Source organism: Alligator mississippiensis, chromosome 14, assembly GCF_030867095.1.
Source record: "Alligator mississippiensis isolate rAllMis1 chromosome 14, rAllMis1, whole genome shotgun sequence".
Classification (NCBI taxonomy): Eukaryota; Metazoa; Chordata; order Crocodylia; family Alligatoridae; genus Alligator; species Alligator mississippiensis.
The window spans coordinates 31,521,124-31,540,930 of record NC_081837.1 but is presented as its reverse complement, the minus strand read 5'-3'; the positions used below and the strand labels follow the sequence as shown (position 1 = coordinate 31,540,930).

At 45.5% G+C, this 19,807-nt stretch overlaps 1 protein-coding gene across 1 annotated transcript; it reads left to right on the top strand.

Annotated features, from left to right (window-relative positions):
* Window positions 1–445: 445 nt before the first annotated feature.
* On the top strand, window positions 446–12,595 carry UBE2T (ubiquitin conjugating enzyme E2 T). Its single transcript, XM_006266081.4, has 6 exons — window positions 446–775; window positions 2,933–3,002; window positions 3,830–3,935; window positions 4,868–4,966; window positions 5,129–5,212; window positions 12,060–12,595. Exons 1-6 carry the CDS (start codon window positions 667–669, stop codon window positions 12,186–12,188), a joined length of 597 nt encoding a protein of 198 aa, XP_006266143.1. The 5' UTR covers window positions 446–666; the 3' UTR covers window positions 12,189–12,595.
* The last annotated feature ends 7,212 nt before the right edge of the window (window positions 12,596–19,807 follow it).

Genomic DNA, 19,807 nt, shown 5'->3' with positions numbered 1-19,807 from the left:
GCCCCTTCCAGCCCTCACTTTCTATTCGATATAAGTCAGAAAAAAAGCAGCATGGCCACATGGCAGGCCAAGGCCAACGGGGATCTCCATCCATCGCAGGTGTCTAAGTGTCCTGTGCGGCGGGAACATCCCCTGCTCACTGCACTGCAGGTTTTGAACCAGTCCTTTCAACTGGCCTGAGGTTTTTCCAGGAGGGAGAGAACCTGCCCGGGCTTTGCATCGACTGTCCAAACACGCGATGGCGAGCACGGCTTTTGGCAGAGGCTCATCACACGGCATCTCTGCAGGCAGAACACAGGAGCGGCGCGGAGCCGGCAGGGGGCGCGCCGCGCGTGACAGCTCTCGGTGCTCCTCGCGGGCAGAGCGCCCGCCGCTTCCGGGGGTGGGGCTCTGCGACGGCTCCTCCAATCGCCGCCCAGGCCTTTGGGTTCGAACGCGCGCTCTGCAGCTGTTTGCTCCTTCTGGCCAATCGGCGGGCGGGCGGGAAGAGGCGCTCGGAGGTTCCGTGCGCGGCGGTCGCTCCACGGAGAGGCGCGGGCTGGGACTCGTCCCGGAGACACGCCGGCCCCCTTCCCTGGGGCCGCTCCCTCGTGCGCTTCTCGTCCGTTGCTGCTGGAGGGCGGCGCCGGCCGGCCGGCCGGCGGGGAAGCGCTGCGTTGCAGCACCATGCAGAGGGCCTCGCGGCTGAAGAGGGAGCTTATGTTGCTGACCACGGAGCCCCCCCCGGGCATCACGTGTTGGCAGAACAAAAGCCGGGCGGACGACCTGCGCGCTCGTACGTATTTCCAGCGGAAAGAGTCTAAACCGGGGGTTGGCAGCGGAGCCAATGGAGGTGGACATGGCTACGGCTTTGCCAAGCGGCCTGGACTTTGTACCCCGTGCCATGCCGCCGCGGGGAGAAGCAGTGGTGGCCGGTCCTAGCGGCACCCCACCTCACAGCCGGGCCAGGCCAGTGGGGGTGCTGCTGGGCTCTCGAGCGGAGGCTCCCACCCACTGGGCTGCCGGGTCGTGGCAAGAGCTTTAACCACTGCTGCCAACAGTTCTGTGCCCAGGCCGCGCCATGCTGGTTGGCTGGGCGAGGATCTCCTCCTTTGGCCAATGACTGCAGCTTCAGGTTCTGAAATTGGACTGTGGCTGGTCCCTTCTGTATTGAGTGCAAGGGCTAAGAGATGATCAAGCAAATTTCAGTGGATTGGTCTGGGTTTTTATTTTGGAAAGAGTGCTTCTGTGAAAAGGGGCGATGAAGCTCTGAACGACAGAGAGATCTGCCTCCGATCCTTGCAAACCTCTCTCCCCCTTCCACCTAAAAATTAAATTTAAAGATGTAAATTAGATCGTTTCTATACCCGGTCTGCCAAAATTATTTGAATGAGTTTGCTGGCCCGCAGTATAAAAAAGTTTGGGAACCACTGCTGTAGAGTCTTGGCAGAACTGATTGGCATGACTCACTGACGTGTCTAATGAGTGAGATAGATATATACGTAGATTATAAATAAATAACAATTTGTAGATTTTTATATGGGATGAATTTACCCAGAACTGGTTAAATATTTGCTTAATTCTTATCCACTCGTGTATTGTGGAACGTCACTTCTTGGTATGTCCTCATCATTTGGATCACTGTTGCTTGTGGCTTGGGAGTGTGAACAATAGAAGGAGTAAGGGGAACAGGTACTCTGTGGTATGCTTGCTTTTAAGCTCATAGAGACATCTGTCACTTGAAGCTTTTTAAGCTTCGGTTGGAGCTCTGACGCTGGCTTTTCAATACTGCTCAAGGATTTGTGTACGCAGGCATGCAGATGGGTGTTACAGATGGCAGATACCCTTTGAGGCTTGGGAATACAAGGCACTTATGTGTGGGGAGCCTGCTCTGGCATGCTGGAAATCGAGTAAAGCACGGAGCATGTAAATTGATGTGCTCTGGCAGCCTTGTGCATCAGCAATGCAGTGCGCCTCCGCACTGAGAAAATTGTGGCGGTGCACTTTGAACTAAAATATGCCAAGTGCTTCGGTTCAAAACATGCCGCTGCCATTTTCTCAGTGTGGATGAGGTGTGCTGCGCCACTGATGCACATGATGCGCAGGCACTTTTGATTAGTGTGGTTCGCTAATTAAAAGCACCTGGTGCCACTTGGGAGCACATGTAAAAATGCCCACAGGTTCTGGTCAAGAGGAAGGCCCTGTGAATTCTGTTTGTGTAATACAGTATAGCCTTTGTCCCTCCAAAGTCATTTCTCTTCAGGCGCTGAGTCCCAGAATATACAATACATTGGAGCAGTATTGGGGTTTTAACTTTTTAATTCTGAGATACTAAACATAACATCTTATGGAAATGTTTAGGCTCTAGGACAGTTCTTAATTCTGATTCTGAAATTGAGCATTAGTTCGGTTGACTTTTACAGTTGGCTGATGGTTCATCATGGTTATTTTATCATGCTTACAGACTGGAACTTGACAGTTTTCTGGCCTTCAGAAGTTAAAATACACGATGACTTCTGAAGCTGGAGAAGCAAGCAAGTGTTGAGACAGGCCTGGAGAACAGGCATAAATCTTATGTTAGCTCAAAAGGAGATTATACAATCTTCCCTCATCCCATACTGCACAGAACATCAGTTTAGCTGAGTACAACTAGTACGGTTATCCCCTCCCCTTCCACAACTGAACAACTAAAGGAGAGGTTGGACCTTTGCTTAGTCTCCTGAAAAAGTCATGGGCCTGTGTGTACTGGTGGGATAGATCACAGATTTACTGACAAAGTGATGAAGTCTGCTTCTGTTGTCTGACTCGGGTAGTATTACAATTATGTAAGGGTGGGAAGGGGATGCAGTGACTAGCAAACATGTGACTTTTTATGGAAGTGGGAGAGGGTGTTGAGATTTACACATTTTGAATGTTATAGATACCTAACTCCGAACTTCTTTTGTCCTTTAAGAAATTTTAGGTGGTGAAGGCACACCATATGAAAAGGGAATTTTCAACTTGGAAATAACTGTCCCTGAAAGGTAAATAGTTGATATCATCCAGGAAAGTGGAACATGATCAGTAAGGCAAAAACTTCATGTTCACCTTCCTTTCAAACAGTTAGTCTGTGTAAGACATTAGCAGGTGGTGTGCTGTGTACTGGAAGGACTGGAGCATTGGGGTAACACTGCAAGTCTGGCCTTTTGCGTTTAGCCCCCCTGCTTCTGACACTGAATTTTTAATTTTTTATTTGTTAATATATTGATTTTAAACTCTTTAAGAGCATGTTAATACTGAAACAAAAACATTTTTTAAAAGATGTTGGCAGGCAGGATTCTTAAATTATCTTGCTGGAAGAGCATACACCAGCTGCTGAAACTTTCTTAGCCTGATGAAGGGTTTTTGAACTCGAAAGCTTGCTTAATAACTATTCTCCAACTATTTGGGTTGGTCTAATAAAAGATATCAAATTCACCCAAGGAACCTTGTCTTGCTGTCCTAGAACACTTTTGAATAGGACCTGTCTGGACATTGTATTTCTTTTTATCCATTGCAGCTTACGTGTGTTACTGTAAGTAGTAGTATGAGGGTGCAGTGCAATGGCTAACCAGAGAAAGGGAGTCAGTGCTCTGAGAGCCAGAAGCAAAACTAGCAGCAATCGAGGCAGGTGTGTTGTACTGAGTGATCAGAGATGGGATTGCTTCTTCTACAAACTACCTGGTGTAGTCAGATCCTGGGTAGGACATATGGCTGGGTAGGGCATGTGGCAGTATTATTTGTTGCAATGTGGCAAAAGAACAGAACTATAACAAATTTTAAGTAAGTTTTATTTCAAGCAAAATATTTCTTTAATACCTCTTCCTAAAAGATACCCATTCGAACCACCAAAGATTTGCTTTTTGACACCTATTTACCATCCAAACATTGACTCTGCTGGAAGGATTTGCCTGGATGTTCTTAAATTACCACCTAAGGTAAGTCGGTGTTATGAAATAGTAGTGTTGCTACGGGATGCTCAACTCTGCTGTCTGCTTTGAAATCTTTTTAGACTATTTAATATATATGTGGAAACCCATAATGAAGCCTGTCATGTAATATACACCATTGTTTGTCATTAGGAAATACTTATTTTATCTTTTGTAATACTTCAAGGGAGGGCTATCCAGCTTTTAAGTGGCCTTGGGCCACCTGCTGTATAGGCCCCCTGGCACCACTCAACCTTCCCCCTGGGTCAGGGGCAGGAAGTAGAAGTTGAAGAAGGGAGGGGGAACCAGGAGATCCCCTGTCATGGCAGCAGTAGCAGAAACAGTTGGGGGTGGTGCCTGCGCGAGAGCCTGTAGGCTGTTAGTTGTGGCTGCATGTGGCCTGTAGGGCCCCAGTTGAACAGTCCTGCTTAAAGGCTGGGAGTTCATTGTCCCTCTAAAATGACATCTTGATGCTGATCTAATAATTTTATAGAGGACAAGATGACGTGGAAGTGTTGCGTTATCTTAAACACATGCTGGGCCCATCTACACGTGTGCTTTACTATGCAGTAGACTAATTTGCTGCGCAGTAAAGTGTCACCATCTATGTGTGTGACCAGAACGAGTGCCATGTCTCTGCAGCCACTGAGTAAATTCACTGGAGCTGAACTGAACCAGCAGAGTGACATCCAGTTCAACCCTGGAAGGACTTTTTTCTTTGTAGGCAAGGCTACAATCTTGTGTTGGGAAAGAAAAATTGATTCCCAACTAAGTAGCTCTCAAGTGTATAAACTGGATGCTGTATCTTTTCTGACGGTATCCATTTTGCCTACTGCACTGAGGTCTTCACACCACTACAGTAAATTATGGGTTCTCTCCATGTCAGCAAGTGTTCACTTATCTTTCTGTTTAACTTTGCTTTTATTGTTGTTTCTGTGAAGGGTGCATGGAGGCCTTCCCTGAACATCTCCACATTGCTGACCTCCATACAATTGCTGATGACTGAGCCAAACCCTGATGACCCTCTTATGGCAGACATAGTACGTGCTTTTTTCTAACTCCCTTGTGTGTTTGCTAGTGCATGTATTTTGGAATGTAGATCACATGATACATTTGCTCTCTCTCCTGTATTGATTAAGAGGAATATTCATTAACCCATGATTGAAGTTTCTCTTTTTTTTTGTCTTGTGCTTTATTTCTAGTCCTCAGAATATAAATACAACAAACCACTGTTCTTGAGAAATGCCAAAGAGTGGACTGAGAAGTACGCAAGCCAGCAAAAGAGTGTAAGAAAAGACTCTTTGACTTTACTGTCGAGTTATCGGCTGTAGATTAATCTTTGCTTGTTCAGTCTTGCCACTCCATTCAAAGTAATAGTGAATGATGCAGATTCAAGTGTCATTTTCAGACCATTCCTTCTTGTCTCATTCCTGTTAACCCTAATGTGTGTTCTGGATGTGTATTTCAAGTAATTTTTTCAGGATCTCTCTAATTGGGGGTAGCTTCTTTGTCTTTCCATAACAGCTCCTGGATTGCCAATGCTCTGAATGTGCCCTAAGCTGAACTTGCTGAATTTAGCTTTTTTCTTCAGAAATCCTTGTCATTTCTGGTTGGGTAAACTTACCCTTGCTCTCAAAATATAGGTAAGGAAATAAGGCTAAGCTAAGACCTTTCATTCCTTATATTTAGTCTGCATGGATTTATGAAAATGACCACGGTTAAGTTCTAAAATACAGTTTATCTCAATGCCCTTGGTTAAGATAGTTTCATAGTTAGTAGGGTCGGAAGGGACCTGAGGAGATCACCAAGTCCAACCCCCTGCCATGGGCAGGAAAGAGCACTGGGGTCAAACGATGTCCCTTCCTGTTTGTTTTGGGCCAATATTCTGCCCTACTGTAAAATATTAAAATAACTGTATACTAGCTATATAAGTGGGACCGTGTCCTCTTAACATGTTCATGACATCCCTTTGCCAGCACACTGAAAAGGTTCATTTTAATTTACTAGAAGGTGGCCCCCATGCTTTCCTTGCTCTGCAGTAGAATCTAGAGCAGGGATTTAGGACCCTTTTGTGCTAGGTGCTGTACATGTACATGGGTGTAATAGATAACAAGTAGAACAGAGACCATATAAGTATATAACAGTAAAAAAAAAAAAATAGATGGAGGGGCACAGTGAATAGTAAGATGAGGGAGATTAGAATAACAATCAGAGGTCACAGCACAGTAGCTACATAGCCAGAGCAAGATGTTGTATGGTCCTTACAAACATACTGACCTAATATTCACAGGCATAGGAGGCGCTAGTCATTCTCTGATGTCAGCATTTGGAGAAGTGCGTGGGTGCTGCTCTTGAGCACTATCTAATGTCTATCTAGCTCTGAAAGAGGAGATCTGACACTGGGTCTGCCCAGATTTATACCAGGCATCATGGATTGCCTTAAGAACTACCCATGTGCCTCAGGGGTGCTCAATATGGACAAAGGAGTAGGCTGTTCACCTGAAGATTTACAGGCAGCTGGGCTTCTGGAGTACCACATTTGTTTGGGAATGTGTGCTGCACTTGTAACACTAGGGGGCATCTGGATCCTTGATAATTGTCTGATTTCTCTAAATTTACCATACTTGGCTCCCCAGCTAGCAAAAATGGTCCACTGTGCATCCTGTGCTCAATTAACCCTACTTTCCTGAATGCTCCATTTCTGCCTGTTGCCATCAAGAACCTCTGTGCTGCCCTGTGCATCCAGATTTGAGCTCTGAGCTGTATGCTTCATTATGTCACTTATATGCAGGGATCCTGGTTTTCCCTGATTTAAAAAATTGCAAATTCCTTGATTTTTTTGATTTTTTTTTTTTTTTTTTTAACCCCCCCCCAAATCTGTGATTAAAATGAACAGCCCCCTTGCTCTGCTTGTCCCCTTCACTCCCCCCCACTTCCTACACCCACATGGCCTCCCCAGCTCTACTGGTACACCTCACTACCTCCCACAGCCTCTGCTCCCTCAGCCCTGCTGGAGGGGAGCCCCCAGCTAACAGGACTATGGGGCCAGGGACCTGGCTTTGCAGCCCCCTGCCCCTGGCAGGAGGTGGCGACTGCTGCAGTGGAGTGGAGCCCAGTTTCCCCTGGCTGCTTGCCTGGTGCGGGCTCAGGCAGGGGGGTGGGGCCAGCTCCCTGCTGCTACACATACACTTGTGGGGCAGGGGAACCTGTGCCCCCCAGATCTGTACATAGGACAGGGTGGGCTGCCCCCTTGGGCTCCCGGCCTGCTGCCCTTTGGGGGGGCCTCTGCAGCTGGTGCTGCAGGGCACAGCAGGGCCATGCAGGAAAGCTGCTTGCCGCTGTGAGCTCCGCGCTGCCCTGGCGATGTCTCCCCTGCGTGCACAGGAGTGGTGGCACAGTGTTGCACACAGGGGACGTGTTGCCAGGGCAGTGCGGAGCTCACAGCAGCAAGCAGCTTTCCTGAGTGGTCCTGCTGTGCCCTGCAGTGCTGGGTCACACCCACTGGGCTGTGGAGGCCCCAGGGGAGGGCAGCAGGGCAGGAGCCTGGGCCCGCAGCAGTGGGGAGTCAGCTTCGCCCCCTGGACGAGCCGCCCGTGGCCCTGTCCCACTTCTCGCGAGGGCCTTGCTCCCGCACATTGCACCCGGATTCGCCATCCAGCTGGACAGCAGTCCCAGCCAACCCTGCTCAACTCCTTCTCTCCCTATGGGGGCCTCAATCCCCGCCAGCACGTACCTGCAGGAGCTGCTCTGCAGGCTGCCTGGCAGCCGTGGCTGTGCATGTACATGGCACCCGCAGCCTGACTGCCCTCCCCCTGCTTCCTTGCAGCCCCTTGCAGGCTGGAACTCTGCCAGTCTGCAGAGGGCTTGTTGCAAAACTACAAAATATATGGGTTTCTCTGCTAAAATGAGAAATCTGCAGTTTCCTCTGGTAAAGGGGGAAATCCACGTTTTACTCCATTTTTTCTGTGGGAAATGGAAAACCTGGATCCCTGCTTATATGTAAGCTTTCTCCTTCTCTACCTGCACAGTGGCCATTGTTTTTTCTAAAGTCTCTTATTTAATATGGACTGAGCTTTTTGGGAAGGGCATGCTTTCTTCATTTGAAAGCTCTGTCTCCTGTGCACAGGTGTCTCTTGTGCCTGATGGACATGTCATGATGTAACTGTCCTAGCAGTACTCAGGGCCAGGAGATCCCTCTCTTGGAAGGCCTCTCTCAGAGAGCCAAGACTTGCATCCATTAAGCAGTGGGATGCCAGTAAAGTAAAGAGAGTTGCATGATGATGCACTTCTGGCAATGTGTATTGCCAGGTAAGCAGCTAGCTGTATTCTGACTCAGTGACAGGCTTGTTTAATGTCATTAGTTTAACTGCCACGTACAGAGAATTGCAGTAGCGGAGCCTAGAGGCTATAAGTACGTGGATCACTGGCCAGGTCTGAACATAGAATACAATGTTACATAGGTATTTCTCTCCCTGCTAGCTTTGCTTGAGTCTTGCCAGCCAGCTACTTTCAGTTCAGTTTCTGGTTTTAGCCTCTACTCCCTGCGTGCCTTCTAATCCCTCTATTATGTACTAAAACTATGTTAAAAGAGCGTTAAGGCTTCAAGGCAAGTATTTGAAAATTAGGGAGTACTATAATTAATGTTGCCTATGTAGTCTTAATCTGGACCTCTTTTATGTATGTGCATTATGGTAATCTTTAATTATTTGATCACATACTATTTTCCCCAGGAGCCTTCCCTCCCTCATTGCACAGGATAGAATTCAATGAATGGTTGTTCAGTTTTTACCTTTTTATTTTCTTTCAGTGAGATTTCTCTGTGCCTTGCTGTGCATAGTCCCAACCCTGTGCTGAACATAAAAATAACTTCTTTTTGAAGTTTTCTGGAGGGCTTGCTGCTAGAGGATCCGAGTGCTTCATAGGCATTATTGAACTTACCTTCAACACTCCGATGGGTTAGGTAGGAAGGTATTGATTAGATAGGGAACTGAAGCAAAGTGATGTGGCCAAAATAGTCTAAAGTCCTCAAATTTTGAGTGTCCAGTTTGAAATACATAGAGCAGTGATTCTCAGCCAGGGTGTCATAGCACCCGGGGGTGCCTTGAAATCCTTTCAAGGGTGCCACACAGTGTTAGCACTGTTAGGTGTGCAAACAGGATTCACAAGAATAGCTCAAAGGTTTCAAATGGGAACCTATAGTGTTAAAAATATTCTGACCTATTTGTGAACTATTTTGTGTTCTTTGCAACAAAATAATTGCTCTATCATTTTTCAGTAGTCAAAAAGAAAAAGTGACAATTAATGGCTGCAGGGGTTTAGGTTGTAGCGGTGTTGGTCTAAGGACATAGGCAGACAAGGTTCCTTGTGTGAATTTGATATCTTTTATTAGACCAACCCAAATGGTTGGAGAATAGTTATTAAGCAGGCTTTCGGGTTCAAAAACCCTTCGTCAGGCTGGCATTTTCCGAGAGGTATATCAATTCTTAAAAGGTTGAGAACCACTGACCTAGAGCCCTATATTTTCACATCATTCAGCATTTTATAACACTTCATGAGTTCAGGCCACAGTTCCCATTGATTTCATTTGAAGCTACAAGCATTCAGCACTTCTGCAGCTTTGGCTCTCAAATCTCAAAGTGGACTTTTTGAAAGTAAAGAACACAGGGTTAACTGATGCTGAAAATGGTAGTTTGACGTGACTTGCCTGCATCACAGATTTTTCAGATGGGCAGGGATATAATTTATTTTTCCAGTTTGGCATTAAGCTGTGTTAATCCCAAGAACATCCTTTTCTTTCTGCCATCAGGTGTATCACCTGCTACACACTTCCCAACTTCTGCAACAAGGGGGGGGTGCAGTCTGTAGGCTTCAGCCAAATTCACAATCCATATCTGACTTGTTTCTTGAGCACTGTCTACCCAATGCAGTGAGTTTTCCCTGGAGTCTTGGGATAAAAGAGTAAATTAACCTGTTATGGATATGGAATAAGCAGTTGAGATGTGGTGCTGTCTGATTAAACCAGTCACCTTCACACCTTCATAATAGCTCTGCAGTGTGAGCTGCTCCACTCATTTGAGTCAGGGCTGTCCAGTTAGCAGTGGCTTGTTGTCATCCCCTTCCTCCCCACCTTCCTCTGGTGGCAGCAGCAGCAGCTGGAGTCTCTGGACTCCCCCTCCCTTTTCTACTTCCCACTTCTTGTCCCCAACCAGGGGATGGGTCATAGCAATGCCATGCTGGGAGCTGAGGGTGAGGTGGGTGTCACACAGGCATGTGGTGCATCAGGGGGAATGGGGCCTGCACTCATTGGGGTATGGGGGAGAGGGCAGATGCATGAAGGGCATCTGGGTGGCCTAGGGGGTCCATAAGTCTCTCTGGTATAGCCTGTGGACATGCAGACCTACCAGTGCAGCCCATGGAGGGTTTGATCCCCAGTCACTTAGAAGTAGGACAGTTTTGACCTGAATGATAAATCCAGTGCCAGCGATACATTAAATAACAGTGTTAGAGCTGGCCAACTTTTGTTAATAGGAAAATTCAGAACTAAACACATGCTTTCTTTTTTTAACTGAAATTTTCACTTTGTTTTTTTTGGAAAAAAACATATTTCCTAAAATTTGGATTGTTGTTGTTTAAACATGTTTGTTATGGCAATGCCTGAGGACTCCCCACAAAAGGGCTCTAAAATCCTGTGCACACACAAATTAAAAGACATACCCTGCCCCAACAGCTTATAGTCTGAAGACAAGATGGACACCGCTTGGGAGAAGGTGTACAGTGCACCAGATGAGTTAACAGTGTGGTGACAGTCAGTGTCATATTTGTTCCAAAAAATCCCTACCACCAAAAATGTGGGTGGGTTTGCTTAGGAGGGGGTCAGCCAACTGGAAAGAAAAATTAAAGGAAGTGGGAAGAAGGACAAGTGTAGAATGAAACAGGTCAAAAACTGGGAGAAGTGAAAGGAGAGGGTTAGAACAAATAAAACATTGCAGGGAAAGTCCATCCAAAACTGACTGCAAACACTTGATGGGAAACTTTTTGTTGTTGGTTTTCTCTCCTTTATTACGACGAGTGGGTAAAACACAGTGAGCATCCAGCGTTTTGTTGTTTCACTTCATTACATTTTCAAACTTCCTCAACATGGGAAAAGTTGGTGCCAGAGTTTCATTTCCCTTCTGCCATTCTGGAACTTTCCCAACTTTTGACTGTTTTGGAAAATTAGAAAAATGGAAAATGCATGGATGGGAGGGAGGTAAATACTTTGGGAACAATTCATTTTATTGCTTTCAGTGGGGAAAAACATAGGGAGAAAACAAAAATCTGGTTCTCTTTTGATACCTTTGCAATTGTTTCTGTTTCTGGAATTATTTTTTCCAGTTATCCAGCTCTGTTACATATTTCACCTAAGCCAACTGCTCATTTTGAGTAGAAGGCCTTTAAGAACTGGAGAGTTGGCTTGAATGGCAAGTTCATTTTCATAAAGGCTGGGGGATGTCAGGCTCAGGTCTTAATAATTTGGAAGTGCTGTCTCAAGCCAAGCAGGCTCAGTTTTGGTCAGTATTTGGATGGGAGACTTCCTCACATAATGTCCTGCAGCAACTATGCTTTGTTGAATGCAACAGGTAATTTTCAGTATTGAACCAGTATGCCATTGTAGAGATGGGTAGCATGGATGTTTTGTTGCAGGAGATAAAGCCTAAAATAATATCCTTTCCCACTTGTGATTTGATAAAACCTGCCATGAGCGTTTTTTTTAATTGGAGAGAGAGAGAGAAATTATTTTGTTAATTTCTAATTTTATTCTGGAAGCAAGTCTCTCTATCATTGCAGTTGGATATAGTATTTGGCTTTCTCTTCTGAAAATTCCTAGAGTGCTATTCAGCAGCATTGAATAGTTGCATTCGACCTCGGGACTGATTACATTTCCGCAATTACTCTGTATAAAATGCTTTGGGATCCTTTCATGAACCCAGTACTAGACCATGGCACTGTTTTTTCTCGGAAGGAGATGCTAGTCCTGTGGTGTCTCCAGGAGGTGCATGGACCTGGTATGGTAAACATCTTCCAACTGACTGTAAATGTTAGAAAAATAACTAATTTTTAAAATTACTTTTTTTTATCGCTCACGCTATACAGGCTTCCAAAACTCTGAGTGAAGAAGTGAACCAAACTGAGGCCTCTGTCCCCAAAGAATCTGCCATTTCCCAGAAAAGGAAAGGAAGTGATACCAGCATAAGGGAGAAAAAGTCTCGCCTTGATTCATAGAGGATTTTTGTCTTTGATATCATTTTCTTGGGCTACTGTTGATGTTGTTTTCAATTTTCCTTCCCTTCTCTGTGCAATGTGTAATTAAATATTTTAATGAATGTGTAATACTGGCAAGTTTCATTTGCGCCTCCCTCCCCCTTTAAGCTAATGTCTGTGATGACAGAACTTTTTGTCTTTTAAAAATTATTTTATTTCACATGAATAACACTACCTGTGTATGTAACCTAGTTTGGCCTGTACTTGTGTCTGTGTATTTTGAAAGAAGGCAAGAGTCCATTGCTGGTGATTGTGTATGAATGACAAGTTACTTAACGTTGTCCAGTGCATAAGTCTAGCTCTTGTTTGTGGTTGATGATGGGCTAGAAATTGCAGTGTTTAATAAAAGGTTATGTTTGAATTTGTAATATTTTGCTTAATTTCTGTCCATGATTTAGATGCCAGTGCATCTGTCTGTAGAAAATGTCTCCTTTTTCAAAGTGATACATAGGTATGGTTCTAAGTGAGTAATATGCACTATATAGAGCAGTGATGCTCGGCCTTTTTACAGATGGGCTGAGGGCCTCAAAGAAAAGCATTGCCCAAACTTAGCATGCACGGGGAGCTCTTTGAACTCACAGGTTGTTGGTGTAGCCTTTGGCCAGAGCCATGCAAAAGCGGTGGCTTCAGCCACAGCCTGTGCTGTCACGCTCATGTGTTTGTGCAGAGCTCCAGCAGGAGCCACACTGACATAACACAGTATTTGTTTGCTCCAATAAGTGTAAGCCGTCTGTTCATGCAGGCTTCATAACAACATCCATCCCATGGGCCAAAGGTCGAGCACCATTGCTGTGGAGCAGGGGTAGCAAACATACAGCTCGTGGGCTGGATCTGGCCAGCGGAGCCTCTTTCTAGGCAACTAGAAGTTGCATGGAAGGTAGGGCCTTTTTGGCCATGGCAGCCAGCAGCGAGTTTGGCTTGTTGCCACTGCCCCAAGACCTGCCACCACTGCCAGGCCCCTTACTCTTGGATTCACTGCTGCTGTGGTGACCATGGCCCATATTTTATACTGGACCTAGCCTGCAGAGAGCCCTTCAGCATGGATCCAGCCTTGGACCCTAGGTAAGTTTGCTCTACAGCAGAAATATAAAATGTTAGTGTCCTGTCTGTTCCTTAGCCACCCTCACATCTGTACAATAACCAATATATAAATCCAAAGAATGTCTGCTTGCTGACCGACATAAACCCCACGTTTTACCCGAAGAAGCAGTGCATTACCTTTAACTTGGCTCCACAGTGTCTGTATAAATCAGGTGCTTCAGGAGGGCTTTGGTATTGTGGAGGAAAAAAGTGAACAGAGCTTGAAAAAGCTGACAATAGGGATAAGCAATTATAACTTAAAATAGCCTATCCTTTTTTTTGTTTTATGACTTGTCACAAGGTTACACCATTTTTTCCTTTTGCATTGGTGCATAGCTGCAAAGGAGCCAGTTTATGGGGTCAGACTTTTTTTTCCGAGCGCTTAGCTGGTGTGGACACTATTTGGGAGGTGTGGGTAATGAACAGTTGTGATCAGCCTTGCCTGAAAAAGGCCAACTTGTACTGCTACTGAATTCTGCCATTAAACTTTATCTGAGCAAGACAGACACCTTGGGTGGGGGGGTGGTATTTGTCAATGGCTTATCTTAGAAATAACCAAGAGTTAAAAGTTACATACTTAATGGTACATCTGAGTTCATTACATGATGCCAAGGGCAATCATGCATAGAAACAGAAACTGTCATACTGCATGAAACCCTCTAGACCAATATCTGGCCTGCGATGGTCAGTTATAGAGGCTTAGGGAAATCTATGGATGTTGCTGATACAGGGAAATGGAGCCCTGTGTTACTGTTACACATTCATGCAACAAATGAGTCTAGCACTTGTGTGCCACAGTGGAAGCCAAGTTCCCTGTTCCACCATAGCAAAGCACAGATATATTTAGGTGGAGTGGATGGGACTTCAGGAAGAGAGCAGCATAGAGAGGATACATGGAAGAAGACGGGATAGTGGAAGGAGAAGGGTTGGACTTGTGAATCTAAGGCCCTGATCCTAGAACCTTTGCTGAATAAGAGCTGTGCGGAAAGAGGAGAGCCTGGAGGGTCTGAGAGTGAGGAAGAGCTGACAGGAGCAGGGGAAGAGAAAGCCAGGGAGGAGAAAGTGATGTGAGCAATGGGCAGCTTGGATGAGGCCTTTGAGTCCATTTCTTTGGGGTGAGATTTTGATTCTAAAGCCCAGTCTGTGCTATTAAGTTCTACTGGAAGAACTCCAGTTCTGTTACTAGATTTAAGAGCATCCATACCCAAAGCTACTTGGCAGCAGCAAGCACCTTTCTACCAGTAGTTACACCACCTTTGTCAAGTGGAGTAAAGCTTTTGCCATAGCCCAACAGCTAACTGAATACATGTGGAGATGCCCCTTCCTTTTCTGCTGGCTCCCATGATTTTTTCAGTACCTGCCTTCCCAAGGTGTACTTTGTGTCTGTGGTTCAGTGGCTGAAGGAAGGAGACATGCAGAACTTATAGAAGTTCACAAATGTGGTAGCTTGATAGTAATGGTAGCTGCTGTCTTCTGCCAGGAGTTCTGGGAGCAGAGGCAGATAAATATAGAGCGATAGTCTGTCTGGTCATTTCTGAACCTAATCTTGACTGTGTGAAACTCAGCAGGATCTCTTCTTTCCATTCTTATCAGTGTAGATGACACCCAAACATCAAAATCTCAGGCTCTTGTTTTTTTAGAAATGGCAGAGAGTTGCTCCACCTCTCCTTGTCAAAGCATAGGCAGCTTTGGAATGAAACCCTTTGCTTTCACTAGGGGTGCACTGATAGAGATTTTGGGGGCTGATACCAATAGCCAATTTTTAAGAAGGCATATCGGCCAATACCAATCTGATTTCTGATACAGCTGCCTCCAGCTGGTAAGTCTGTTGTGGTGGAAGGGGGGGGAGGAACAGGGGATGGGGGCAGATCAACACCCCCTGCAATGAGGGATGGAGTGAGGTTGGGGCAGGCGTTGCCCAGACAGGGTGGGCTGGGGTACAGGATGGAGCCACAGCTGGTCCGGGGTGCATGGGGGGAGGGGGCGGCTCTCGTCGCTGTGCACATCCCAGGAGGGCATGGGGGGAGGGGAGGACGTGTGCCTTCCAGATGGTCCCGTGGCTTGCCCTGCCCCGGCCGGGCAGCACCTGCCCCATTCCCTCCCTCATCATGGGGGCCTTGATCTGCCCCCCCCTCCATGCTCCTTCCCTCCCCCTTCCACCACAACAGACTTACCAGCTGCATGCAGGTCTCCAAGCTGCCTGCTGCGCTCCTCACTGCCTGTATGCTGTGCTGCGACTGCATCTATGCATAGGCATTTGTTGGTCAAATTATTGGCCACATCAGGTTAAATTCCAATACAGACAATTTTCTTTATATCAGTGCCGATTCAATATCGGACTGATGTACCAGTGCACCTCTAGCTTTTGCTAATGTGCATTTAAATAGGCTAATGCATCTTTTTCTAGTGCCTCACACTAAGTCCGTTGTATCCAGACAGTGCCCTTATTTGACATAAGTGTAATGTTGGACTTCCATATGGGTACTTGATTCAACTTGGTTACAGTTCTCTTGACTAATGCACATGAAGCAACAGCCTCCATTTCACTTCCGGTAACCTGTTCTGGTTTAAGTCAGTGAACTTCATTGTAGTGCCTGAAGTCTGAGCTGCTGACTCTGGCACACACATGGAGCAGATCTGGTAGATCATAAAGTGAGATGGGATTCTTTGATTCACCTGTCAGAGCAGAGCTGAAGTTAAAACCCAGTTAAAACACAGCTTTCTACATGTGTTGGGTTGGATTGTGTGTTTGCTTTGTGTGGAACTCCTAGTGACCTCAAAGGAAAGGACTCAGCTTTGGGAGACTGACACAGTTGAGGTTACCACCTCTATAGGGGACCAAAGAATTAAGTGAGATCAATCAGTCTTCTTTTATACACACAGGACAATCCATCTGGCTTTTCTGTAGGGCAGGAGTGGCCTGCAGCACAAGTGCCACAAATGGCACAGCAGCCTCTTTGTGGCATGTAGCAGATCAGGGAGGGGGCAGGCAGTACAGTAGCAGATGGGTCAGGGAGAAGAAAAAGCAGCAGTTCGGGCAGGGGAAGAGGTTGGTGTGGCACTTGGGGATTGTACGGGGCTAATTTTTGGTGTACCTGCCTAAAAGGTTGGCCCCACTTGTAGGGGGGATCATTCACTGTCCAGCAACAAATATCCTTTGCTCAGTATCACCTTGATTTCTCAGAAGACGTGGGTTATAAATATTGTCTGTGTGTCCACCAAGCCCATTCTGTTCAAAAGTAATATTTTCTTTGACATCGTATGGCTATGCATTAGGTCCTAAAGAAGTATTTGCATTGAAATAAGAAAAGCCAAGGGATGCAGCTATGTAGCAGCCCACAGTAAGCCAGCTGATTTGTCATCAGTGCTGCTTGAGTGAGCTCTTGCTTCCTTATTTTGCAAAATCCTGAGTTCCGAGATGGTGACTTTTATGTTCTCTTTAATGTTCCCTACTGCTTATTTGCCAAGATGCTAATATTACACCAATGTTTATGTGATATGAAACCTATCAGGGGCAGCTTTTCATCCCAATCAATGGTAAACTGCAGGCACAACATATTTTAAAACCACCATTTATTTTTCTGTAGTGTCTTTCATACAGGATGTTTTACAATCAGTATACAAAAAGGGAGGGGCAGCATTCAAAGTAATGGTCTGCAGGAGAGGGAAAATGGTTATATATAAATATACACATAATAGACATCTGTCCATGCATGCTGAATATTATATATATAGGTCATCTCATATACATACAATAACATATACATGGTGTGTGAACGCATTATGTTCTATTCAGTTTTTCTTAGTACAGGCTTGTGAAAGATGGTAGTGTTCATTATTTATATTTGATGTAGTGGGGTACTAATGTTAAGAATAAATTACAGAAAAGACACAAATCCTGTGCCTTTAAAAGCAAGCTATACCTGCTTTTACCTCCAGCCTATTGGAGGCGGTACCTGCTAACACATCCAATCAGGCCAATTAATATTCCAGATCATGGAGGATATATACCACTGTTAATACTATTAATATCCACTCAGGACAAAACAGTTGTCAGGCAGTTCTCGGACTGGTAGGGCATGGTCGTTTTGAGTGATAAGATGGAACAGGAAAAATAGCTTTAGGAAGTGATTCTTCAAAACAATGCAAATAGTTCTAATTCTAGGTGAGATAGGAGCACAAGCTAGTAGTCTGACAGGGAAAAGGTGCTTGCCATGCCAATTAGCCTTGCATTTCAGAGAACTACCATGAGGCTTCCTTGAGGAGCAATGTGCATAGCCATGAAATAGATGATATCAATGAAAGTCACAGGAAGATGCATGAGAAAGCTCAGCCTTGGGTTCAGCACTCCACCTTTTCAAAGCAACCTCAGTACAGAGCCCTGAGCACCATCCTACCTGAGAAAGAAGCTGCAGTATTGTTCACCCACTGTTGATAGTGTATCTAAGTGCACAACCTCACACTTTACAGGCTCTACTTTTTTTACTGTTTGAGTAGCTCTCATTATAGGAAACAAATGTGGTCCAATTTCTTTGTTTTGTGAGAGCTGGCCCCACACATGGGCCAGATGGAAACCAAGATGTGGGAAGTTCCCAGATGAGCGCCTAGGGATTTCACAGAAGTGCCCAAGCCCTAACAAACAGCCCGGCCTGGGCTCATTGCCTAGTGGGCCACACCTGGCTGGGGCTTTGACTGGCGGCCCTAACTCAGCTAATGACTCCAGCTGGCTGCTGTCTGGGCCACTTGGGAAAGCTGCTGCCCCATTTAGCTCCAGCTGTGATTACAGTCTCCAGGCCAGTGCACAGTTCCTGCTGAAGGTCTGTTCTGGCAAACCTCTCTGATCTAGTACTCCTGGTTCCCTGATCTTGCTCACTGTTCCTGGCTTCTGGATTTTCCCTTGGATTTTAGCAATTTGGTCTCTGCCTCCTGAACTTTGACCTGGCTTATGGTTTGGTCCTTGCGACTGGATCTGGTAACTGGGTATGTTTCCTGACCCCTGATTTGGTTGGTACTTCTCTGGTGTCTGAACCACTAGGCCAGAGTGCCCATGACCTGGTCTATTATATTAACTCTCATTGAAAGTCTATGGGTATTAGGTATAATATTGATCCCTGGCTGTGAAATGTATAGTACCAGAGCTGCATCTGTATGCTTGTTATTCCACAACATAAAGATCTCTTAGCCTGTTTCAGCTGATCATAATGAGACAGGGTTGAAAGGTGTTGCTTTCTTGTCCAGCTGTGCTAACGATACAACCCCGATGCACTACATGCAAGTGAACACAAGATAATTTGTGCTTTGTCATGTTGTTCAGCTACTGTCCATAAGTTCAAAAGGAAGCTCAAATGATTTGTTGGTTTTCCTCTGAAGCTGCAGGAATATTACATCACTGGGATTTACCCTGGGGAAATAAATGGGTTGATGCAGCATTTCACAGGTTTTTTTTTAATTGGTTCTGAGCGGGGTGGGGTTTCTTATTGCCCCCACATAGACATTCATCAGCTAATGCTTATCTCCATCTATCAACTTCTCCCTAAGGAAAAAGGAGGATGCCATAACCCTGTGATAGGCTGAGTAGCCTAGCTTTTTGGGGTATTTCATACAATATTGAGCATGCGAATGACATGCTCAAAATATATGATGAGAAGATCGTGCCTCTCTCCAGTAGCCTGCAGACTGGAGCTCATGCAAGAATAGCAACATTAAATCCATTCCTTAAGTCATCTAAACTACCGTTTCCTCTTTCCACCAACTGGGCCAAACTTGTGCTCCATAGAGACTAGTCGTGATGAACACATTGCAACAAGTTCTGCTTTCCACTTGTTCTGGAGGGACATGATGCAGATGAGTTACAAAAACACCCAGAAGTGCCTACTGATCTCAACAGGTGCTAGGTCCAAGCACTTTTGAGAATCTTACTTGATGCTTACCTGCATCTTTAGGCACATTAATAGTCTGCTCTAAAAGCCTTTAAAGAAAGTTTTGGTTTACATTTGAGATTGATCCCTGCAAATTAGAAAGACCCTGACTCCAACACATCAAAATTCTTGAATGTGAGCTTCATGTAAAGATGTGAGTGGTCCTTTTGATCTCAATGGCAGATCTCATATAGTGTTCAGCAAACATCCAGGTGCTTCATGGGATCAGGGCCTGAAATGATGAGCAAGTAAGTGCTTGCTCTTGCAATTCTTCTTACTTGCATAGCTGTTACCCTGTTGCATTCAGTGGAGTTACTCCAAAGAGAGTTATACTGCATTAAAAAGCCCCCTCGCCTCCCAGTAATCTTTTCCTCTTTCTTTTTCTGTGGCAGTCTGGATGATGGGGAAACTGGCAGGACTATGACAATAGAGGCCAAGGAAGAGCATTCACATACAGCGGGTTTTATTCCAAATTTTAAGCCTTCCCTTTTCCTGCTTATTTTGATTCCCATTTAACTTAAACATCTGATACATAGCTGGAAGGAAACATTTCCGGGGGTTGGGGGTGGGGAAACAGGCCTC

Excerpts from the sequence above, each read along its gene's own strand:
- UBE2T (XM_006266081.4), top strand. The coding sequence starts at position 667 with ATGCAGAGGGCCTCGCGGCTGAAGAGGGAGCTTATGTTGCTGACCACG. Across the intron at positions 776-2,932 it reads GGCGGACGACCTGCGCGCTC|AAATTTTAGGTGGTGAAGGC; the intron begins GTACGTATTTCC and ends TTGTCCTTTAAG. Across the intron at positions 3,936-4,867 it reads TTCTTAAATTACCACCTAAG|GGTGCATGGAGGCCTTCCCT; the intron begins GTAAGTCGGTGT and ends GTTTCTGTGAAG.